Genomic DNA, 10,511 nt, shown 5'->3' on the forward strand with positions numbered 1-10,511 from the left:
CGAGAGGGAAAAGAGAACTATATAAACCTTCCGATTAGAACGGGACGAGTTCTTGGGCCGGGCTATTAATGGGCTTTAGGCCCAAATAAGGCCCATACTTAACTGAGTTTCTCATGTGTGGAAAATATAAGGCCCGTTTGTTCTGAATAAATTTTAAAAAATTTTATTTTTCTTATTTACAAAATATTTTCCATTCTTGTTTTCTGTTAAGAACTATTCGATATTTTTTTTATAGGTTACTATAATAATGCAATTATAAATATTTACTTATTTCTTATATATATATATATATATATATATGAACAAATTACTCTTATATTTGAATGGTTAAATTTATTGAATAAAAAAAAGAAATATTGGATGGAAAAAAATAAAATTAAATAAAAAAATAATACAGAGGATTTTTAATTATACTAAAAAAATGAAAACATTCATATATGATACTACAATCAATGTATTCTGAAAAAAAAAAACATAATTTTTTTATTATTTTGATTTTTTGAATAATGGAAAATGAATACCTCAATGATGTTACATTCAAATAAATGTAAAATTATGTGGTTCATCCATATATTTCTCCCTAGAAAATAATAATTATAATTGAGTGTGATAAAAAAAAGTTAAAAAAAATTATTTGCATATGTTGTAAGAATTATATTCCTGTCTTAATTGTTTATACCTTTAGCAAAAATCAACTAAAAATTTTATTAAAAAATTATATTATCCTTTTCACTTTCTTCATAAAAATCAAACTATTTTTCATAAAATTTTTAAGTTAATTTTCAACTATAAAACATATAGAAACAAATAAAAATCATTAAAGTGTTATATAAACAAATACGGTTTTAATGGGAGCATGTAAGCAATAGCCCGCTCTTAAAAAGATATGCAAGCAATTTTCTAAAAATAAAAACACATAAATCACAAGGACATCTTCACACAAAATAACAATCACTTTCAATTTTTTTCAACTATGTCAAGATCCCCCATTTATTAACAATATAAGCAAAGGAAGAAAAGAAAGGTAACCAATTCCAGATTCATGCATTCAATCCATGGCATCTAGTTCCCTAAGAAAGAAAGCCAAGCAAGTTAATTGTAATGGCTCTTCAAGATGTAATGTTTGACTAATTAAAAGTTAATGAGCAAGCAATTACATCAAGTGATGGTTATATTCCTAGATGAGTGATGGTGTTTGTTAGCCAAAATTAGAACACGAGAGGCCCACAAAAGATTTTTTTTTTTCAGATTGATTTGATGAATATGATTTAATTGTGACTTTGGAATTGGAATTGGTCTTGTTTTTACACAATAAGAAATGATAAAAAGGGTAAAAAGATGATCATTTGAATAGACATATGAGTGGATGTCTTCATAGAATTTCACTTTTGTCATCACTTTGAAAAAAGTTCCAAATTATTTATCAATTTAACCCTTCAACGCACCCAAATGATAAGCTATTTTTTTTTCTTTAATTATTCTAAATTAATTGATAATAAAATTTAATTGATTTATTCAATTTTTTAGGAAGTCCTTGTTATTATGATTACGGCTTAATGGGTGAGATTTTTATATTGGTTATTGACTAGAAACACTAGCATGAAATTTGTGAGCATATTTAGATGGAACACAAGTGGTTGTCTTAATTTTCACATCCTTTAGTGGGTTAGCAATTTTCAATAAAAAAAAATAGTGGGTTAGCATCTTTGACCTTTTGCCATTTTGTATTTTTTTTTTTAAAAAAAAAAAGAAAACTAGCTAGATGTGCATACAAATGTTTCCTTTCCCAATTAAATCATGTCCTAAAATGGGAAACATTAGCTGCAAATTAATCAACTTGAAACAATTCGTTGTACATATATACACTTAATTTATTGGTTGATTTTAGTCAAGTTATTATATAATTAAAAGAAAATGGCCGAAAAATCTCTGAATATTTCTAAATTGACTTAAATATTCTCTTAACATTTGCAATAACCAATAGTAATAATAAACTTTTGCGTTTCTTACAAACATTAAATTTATTTTTTAATTATCATAATGTCAAAAGTATTTTCTATATTATTCTCTTCTTTCTTTTTTTTCTCTCATTTTTTATAAATATTTCTTTTCATGTTGCTACTCTTTTTTATTATTATTATTATTATTGTCTATTTTTTCTTATATTTAACTATTTTTTCTTTTCTCTTACTTCTATTTTTTCTCTATTTTTTTATATTATATTTATTATAGAACTTCATTAATAACACTAATTTGTTGTGATTGAATTAAAATGATAGGGAGAAGAAAGAAGTAATAGTAATTGGGTGAGTCTAACAAGCTAGTGAGTCTAACAAGAATGGATTAAACATCTAGAGACTTTAATTGACAAAGCCATGAAAAAATATGAACAATCAAAGAATATATATGAGCTAGTTGGTTTAATAAAAATGGCTTAGAACATTGAATAGTTAGTGATTTTAGCTAATTAGGTAATGAAGAACAGAAGAAGTATGAATAGGTAAAGACGAAGAATGAGCAATTTTTTTTTTAAGATTTATAATTATGAAAAATGTAAATTTAAATATATAAAAAAATATAATTTTTAACAAATTATCTTAAAAACTTTAGTGGCTAAGATATTGGGGTTTCAATTAGCTAACTATAAAATTTTCATTTATTGCCCATGTACTAGTACTTCTCTAGATTTCAAACGTATTAAAATAAATCATGGTTCTAAGATCAACTGAAATTATGAGGTTTTTTTTAAGATATTGTCTTTGTAATAATGATCCTTATGTTTAAAATAAAAGATAAATAACTCATATGACTTGCATAAAATAAAAAATAAAAATAAATTAAAATCATGTCAATTAAAGATATAAATAAGGCACTTCCTAAACTACATTCGTCCAAGTCTTTGTGCTTGATGTTAGGGATTACATGAAACTTATCTTTCTATGGTACATAAGTACTTAAAATAATAATTAATTAATTAATTAATTAATAATAAAAAATCTCATCCATATGTGAATATGGATGAGTATAACAAACTAATTAGAGAGGGGTGATTTAACAAAGAATTTCCCATCAATGGATAATAATCAAGTCTAGTTTGATAAGAATAAAGGCGCTCAAAAGACTAGTTAATTATTTGTTTTTTTGGTTTTGGTAAAGTATCGCTTAAGTTAATGATTATTGACCTAAACGACAATTCTAGATTATCATTAATTCGTCCATTAATCATTTCTTGGGGAACACTTATAATCAACCTATCTTGTTTTTCAAACCTTCTCTAGTGTAAGCATACACTAATTAAAGTTTAAATAATATCAATTATTAAGTATGTTTAATTAATTAGTTTTATTATTTTGATAACCTTAATTTTTATAATATATAATAATTAAGTAGAATTCCCGATGAAAAAAATTATTTTTTTATTTTGTAATTAACAAGACGTGATTATCAAGATAAAGAAGACCTACTAGTTGCTAATTAAGACAAGCTAAATAATTAAGTGTATTAAAATTGATTAGTTTTATTGTTTTGATGACATTAATAAACTTATAATTTAATAATTAAGAAGAATCCTAGGTGAAGAAAATTATGTTTAATTTAGTGATTAATTGACAAGGAATGATTAAATGAAAAATAAGAAATTAAGAATCGATTTAAGATTAAGTTACTAAGAAAGTGTTGTCGTCTAAATCACATTAATTAAAGTTTAAACAATGTTTATAAAAACATGTTTAAATTGCATAGTTTTATCTGACGATGGCCTTAATTAAGAAAATTTTAAGGCATTAATTAAGAAGAGAAGTTTTCAATTGATTAAAAATCTAAAGTTAATGCACTAATTAATTGAGTACATATTCTACTTCTTTTTCGTCGTTGTAATGATTCCCCTTTAGTCCCATATCGGCTATGAAAATGGAGTCCTTGTGTGCTTATAAGTGGGGGGCAACTCCATCCCTCTTAGGCTAGGGTCTTTTTGGGGGTTATGGGTCCTCCACATGTAGGCATAATGATAGTCTTTCGTTGAGAGCCGGGTGTAGAGACGCAGTTGGGCTTGGTCCACGTCATGTATGGGCGGGTTCTCGGAGCGGGTTAAGTGCGGAGCGGGTGAAAACCCTGGTGGGTCCCAGAGTCCGGCCCCAAAGTCCGGTGCCCAGATTACCCAGGGCCCGGCGAGGCGTCGGTGTCTTGATCGGTGGGGGTATTGTAATGATTCCCCTTTAGTCACAGTCGGTCATGAAATGGAGTCGCGTGCTATATAAGTGGGGGTAACTCCACCCTACTAGGCCGGTCTTTTGGGGTTGTGGGTCCTCCACTTGTGGGCATAACAGTCGTCTTCTTCAAATCATGCACAACCACCAAATATTCATTAGATCTTGGCTTGATCCCACACCATTCTTGATGTTTCTTGCAAAACAAAATGCATGGACCATGGTGCATTAAAACTTTGGCAAGGTGTGCACATGCAAAATCTCAAGAAGGAGATGAAAACAACAATGAAACTTTGTACTCAATATCATCCATTAGGGCAACCACACCTATATAATGCAAGGTGGTCATTGTAGGGGACCCCTACACATGTTTCTTGTCCAATTATTAACTTCACACAATTAATAACCATCAAAACAAAATCTTAGTATACAACCTATTATACATCCAATGTACAAAGATGAATTACATCTTTTATTCTTTTTCGACAAGTCATTGTTGTGATATGTTTGAAGAGGTCCAACTAATTCATTAATTATATATATATATATATATATATATATTATTCTCTTCATAAAAATTTTCACATGCGATGAAACTTTTTATTATATATTGTCAAATTTCATTAATTATTATATTATAGTTTAAATGTCTTATGTAAGAGAAAAAAAAAAAAGAAAGATTGAAAAATTAGCATACATAATTGTATTATTTCTGCATAAGCTATTTGTACAACATATTTTTTTTACTACATGTAGAAAAGAAATCAAGCTATTTGACGAAACCATATTTGTATTGTAAAATAAAAATAAAGATCAATTATTGACCTTCAAATAATGGAAGAACATTTTTAGTTAAAGTTTTATCATTATTAATAAAAAATATATATTTAAATGTTGAAGTTCATTCATATATATATATATATATATATATATATATATATATATTTTGTATGTACTCTTTATCAATATGAAGATTCACATCATTATAAGAAAAAAAAATTCGGTATCGATATTAAACTTTATTATTTAATCTAAACATAATCTTTAATTTTATTTACTACTATATATTAACTTTTCTAAATTAGATTCTAAGTAGTAGTAATAATAATAATAATAATAATAATAATAATAATAATAATAATAATAATAATAATAATAATAATAATGTGTAAGAAAGAACAAGCAAATGAATGAATAATTAAGAGAGTAAAATGAAAGAAGCAATCACTATCTTTACCTGCCTTGACATGTGAATATCTTACGTAGTCCTCTCTTGTTGGCCCTTATCTTTATTTTTATATACCTTTCGGTCACTCCCCGGGGTTTAATTAGGTCATCTTCATTGTCAACCCTTCTCTTTATATACAAACACAAAGAGGAAAAAAACCCTTCAAAGCATGGACAAGGGCATAGAAAAAGAAGAAGAAGAAGGAGGAGGAGGAGAAGTTTGTGACATAGGGCTTGGATTAGGGTTAAGTAATTACAAGGAGAGTATTGTTGAGCCTTCCTTAACCCTAGGCCTATGTGTTGATGCTTTTGGATTGGAAAGCAAGGGAAAACAAACTTCATTGTCTCAATGGAAGCATTGTTTTGGTGCCAAGAGGAACACGGAGATTCAAACCGATGAGGCGGCCACGGCGAAGGCTTCTTTTGGCCGAGCAAGCGATGAAGAAGAAGATGGTGGCGCTAGGAAGAAGCTTAGGCTTACAAAGGAGCAGTCTTCATTGCTAGAGAAGAGTTTCAAGGAGCATCCTTCTCTTAATCCGGTATATATATATATATATATATATATATTAATTCTAAGTATTGAATATATATATATATGTGTGTGTGTGTGTGTGTGTGTGTGTGCGCATGTATTTATTCATTTATAATTTTTTTTTTTTTGTTAGAAACAAAAGCAAGCATTGGCTAAGCATTTGAATCTACGGCCAAGACAAGTTGAAGTGTGGTTCCAAAATAGGAGAGCAAGGTGGGTGGGTGTGTGTGTGTGTTCTTAATTAATCTCAGTTTCATTCTATATATATATAATATATGTATGAAATTATTGAGTGTTTTAATTTGTAGGACTAAATTCAAGCAAACTGAAGTGGATTTAGTGTTTTTGAAGAAATGGTTTGAGACACTTACTGATGAAAACCTTAAACTTCGAAAGGAGCTTCAAGAGCTAAAGAGATACAAATTTCAATCATCTGTGAATACAAAGATCGCGACGAGTACTCTATCGATGTGTCCAAAGTGCCAAAGGATGACCGGAAACGATGATGGTGATCATGCCGTTTTACAATCTTCAAAACCTTTCTTCTTTGATCACTTCCCTTATTCTGCAACATGTTGAGCTAATATTACTTTAGCCCATGCATGCATGATCATGTATTGTCATATATAATCTCAAAATAAGTTTTGATTAACATGTGTACAAAGAACTCATTAATAATACCTTTTAATTATATATATATATAGGTCTTCATCTTTGTACATTGATTATAAATTCATGTTTGTTCTCTCAATGCAAAGTAGACAAGATAGCAATGAATTAACAAAGATGCTGTTAATAAGTTATATATGGTGATATATAGTGCACAAAAAGGTACTCTTTTGTTTAAATGTTCCTCTTTTTAAGAGTGCCAACCCTTATGTCCCCTTGTGCCCTTGTACCACACAATTTGTTCTTATTTATCTTATTAATTTGTTTCTCTTCATGAATTATTTTAATTACTGGTTTTGATTCAATTACTCTAACGAATTATTCTCAATTTGTGTCTTAATTAATTAAGACAAATGTTACTTGATTGTTTAAAAAATTAAATAAAGTATATATAATCACTGCTATGATAATATAAAGAGAATATGTAATTAAAAAAAAGAGCGGATTGTATTATTGTTAATTAATTATAGATTAAACAATAATTATTCTTAATTATTTGTATCATTTTATCAAGCATATTCTAAGTATATAAAAAATAAGTTTAGGTTAATTAATTTAGAAGTATATAAAATATATTAAGTGGGAGAATATTTTTTATGTTCTTAAATTTTTTTTTTTTTTTTCAATCTATAGAATGATGGGCTTTACAAGAGGGCTTAATTTAAATGGACCATAGATGATTTGGAATTCTTTTATATGACATTCATTTCTTTTAAAACATCAAATGAGGGAGCTTTTTACTCTATAAAAGTCACAATATATAATTCAAATTCTAGTCATCGATCAGTGATGTATATGTTTGTGAATCTAAATATAATTCTATCAAACTTATTTATTTTTTCATACAAATTTATTTTAAAAAAATAATAAATTGAGAAAAAGAGAACCACAAGAAATAATGACCGATTAGAATAAAAAACACGCTACATTTGACAAATCTAATTTTTAATGCTGTGAAGACATTTGAATGCGGTATGTACTACGTGTCAATTTCTTAACATTTACCTATTCAAAGAATAGAAAAGTACACTCAAACAAATATATTTAGAAATAAAAGCATAATTATTTTCCCTAATGCACCGGTATATATATGATGATAAAATTGAAATAATTGAAAAGAATTATTGAAAACATGAGATTAATTAATTAATCATTACAAGCTTATTTTCAATGGCAAAATTTTCCCAATATTGAATCGTGGAGGATCCAATGTCATTTTTCAACTATACTTTGAAAAAGAACTATGTCTCAAAGAAGAAACTCAAAAGAAAGCAAAGCGATGGCCACTCCACACCAGAAAGATTCAAAGCCTCTAATGTCCCTATCTCTCTACATTACCTTAATTGATTGATTATATGACCCAATTTTCCCAATTTTAATATGTTTTGTTAACACTATTGGCAATTTTTTTAAATAATAATTTAAATGAAATAAAAATTAAATATTAAAAAGGAAACTCACCAATGATCTTATTATAATATACATATATATAGATAAATACAAATATAAATAAATTAAGTGGTCAAAAAATATAATGGTATAATTTTCAGTTTTGTACATGTTACTGGTAGGTAACTGGTTGCATTTATCAAAAATATAAAAGTATAATTAATTTTAAATTATTTAAAATTCCTTTTAGTATTTGTACCAAGGTTTTTCTATCATCTCATTGATATGACTTGAGGGACTTCTTGTAAATGCTTATCATCTCTTTAAGCGGTGGAGAAACACAATGGTACGGATAATTTTAGATTATTTAAAAATGTTGTCTTTATCTTTTGTGTCAATGTCTTCCTATCTCCTCATTGATAACGTAAGAGACTTCTATATAGTCTTTATCATTTCTTTAGTATGGTAATTAGTGTGAGAGACCGGCCCACCTCAGTGAGACCCGGAACAAAACTCAATCACAAGTCAGGTATTGTTTTGCTTAGGTGAGAAACGCTCATTTTAAGTGAGACAAAAAGCTTAGGTCGCGGGTTCGACTCCGGGGGAGTGCGAATATTGGCGACTAAGCAAAACAATACCTGGTTTGTGATTGAGTTATGTTCCGGGTCTCGCTGAGGTGGGCCGGTCTCTCACAATTAGATAGCAGCCCTAAATAAACAAGATATATATATATATATATATATATATATATATATATATATATATATATATAAAAGTGAGATGATTTGGACTAAATAATCTCTTTGATTGTTATGAGGCCACTCAAAAGAAAGACAAGTTTCTCTGCGAAGATATGAAAGAAATCAACTCTTATTAGTACATGAATTATAAAGGAATGGACCATGTGATTACATTACAACTGTTTGCTTCTTTTAATTTGTGAGGTATGAATCAAAGAGAATTATATTATTATGAATTAAATATTTTATTACTCAAAATAAAAATATCTATCAAAAAATTCATTGTCTAAAATTAAATTAAATTACCATTGTTGAGGAATATCTATAAAGTCTGCAAAAAAATAAAACATATATACATACTTTTTATATAGAAAAAAAAACAGGTTTATATTGTTTAACAATTTTATCTACCTTCTAAAACTACAATCAGGATACTGTTTCACTATATGGATTAAAAAAATTCATCAACTTACACTATATATGGTAATTGAATCCCAATAGCATAATTATAAATTTTTTTATACACTAGACTTTACAAATATAAAATCTTTATTGTGTGTAGGGTAATATCACCATCCTTGACTATTAAACAATAATATAGCTATAATATTTAAAAGTAAAACATGTTCATAAACATGCATTTCATATGGAAAACATAATGATTTATATGGTTTGGCAATCTTGTCTACACTAAAAAAGTTGCCACAATCAAGATATCATTTCACTATATGGCTAAAAAAACATCATCAAATTGCAAAAGGGTTTTATACCAAATTATAATGATATAATAGTAGATTAAATCCCAATAGAAGAAAAGTAAACACTAGATTTCAAGAAAATAAAAGCTTAATTTTGTGTAGCGTAATTCCAAAATATACTTGACTATAAATTGGGCTCAACATTGATGAGGACACAAGTGTATATATCAGTAGCATAATAAAGTGTGCGTGAGTACAGAGTGTCGGTCCACATGGAAGAAAGTGAATGCTAGTAATAATTCTAGTCCAGAAAATAGCCTGAGTGGTGGAGTGTTTTGTTTATGAACAAGAGCAAAACGGAAAAAAAGTACATGAAACAACATGAGAGAAATCAAGATATGAAATTACATGAAATAGCCTGAGTGGTGGAGTGTTTTGTGTATGTCCGGGCATAGCATCACTCTAAGATTATGAAGTACATGACAGTATGATTGTCTAAACATGCAATCCTATTTGATGCGAAAGGTTTCCAAAAATAAACAAAACCCCAATTTCTCAGGCGAAGTGTAACTGAATATATGCAGAGCTGATACAGACATCCACATAATTGCATTAACATTCTATGGAATCTTGTTGTAGACTAATGATAATTTCTTAACTAGATAATCTCCCCTAAAGAGAAATTATCCCTAATTCGAATACAAAGCAAAAATGTGATTTCTCCTAAAACCCACTCCACGTGATTGCAAAGAGCTCAAAAATTATCATCAATCCACTCGGAAGGATTATGGGAGACAAAGTCTCCAACATACCCTAACTAGAGGTGTACCCACTATCTTCTTGAATTGCGATAAGTCTATGCTAGGTGAAATTTTTTTCTCGTCACGTAGCATTACAAGATATGATAGCTAGGGTTTTCTCCTCGTTAGCAATCCAACATTCAATCACATAATTAGACTCAAATAGATATGCTTGCAAATAAGGAATCAATTAAAGTATCAAAGATCCAACAACCAAAGTTGAGAAAATAAACCCTAGCTAGAATTTAACT

The 10,511-nt window shown here is 28.3% G+C and overlaps 1 protein-coding gene across 1 annotated transcript; it reads left to right on the top strand.

Annotated features, from left to right (window-relative positions):
• The first annotated feature begins 5,548 nt into the window (after positions 1–5,548).
• LOC120277871 (homeobox-leucine zipper protein HAT9-like) lies at positions 5,549–6,661 on the top strand. The gene is made up of 3 exons (XM_039284719.1): positions 5,549–5,971; positions 6,098–6,177; positions 6,273–6,661. The coding sequence occupies exons 1-3, from the start codon at positions 5,603–5,605 to the stop codon at positions 6,541–6,543; spliced, it is 720 nt and encodes a 239-aa protein (XP_039140653.1). The 5' UTR covers positions 5,549–5,602; the 3' UTR covers positions 6,544–6,661.
• The last annotated feature ends 3,850 nt before the right edge of the window (positions 6,662–10,511 follow it).

Source organism: Dioscorea cayenensis, chromosome 15 (assembly GCF_009730915.1).
Source record: "Dioscorea cayenensis subsp. rotundata cultivar TDr96_F1 chromosome 15, TDr96_F1_v2_PseudoChromosome.rev07_lg8_w22 25.fasta, whole genome shotgun sequence".
NCBI classification, from domain to species: Eukaryota; Viridiplantae; Streptophyta; class Magnoliopsida; order Dioscoreales; family Dioscoreaceae; genus Dioscorea; species Dioscorea cayenensis.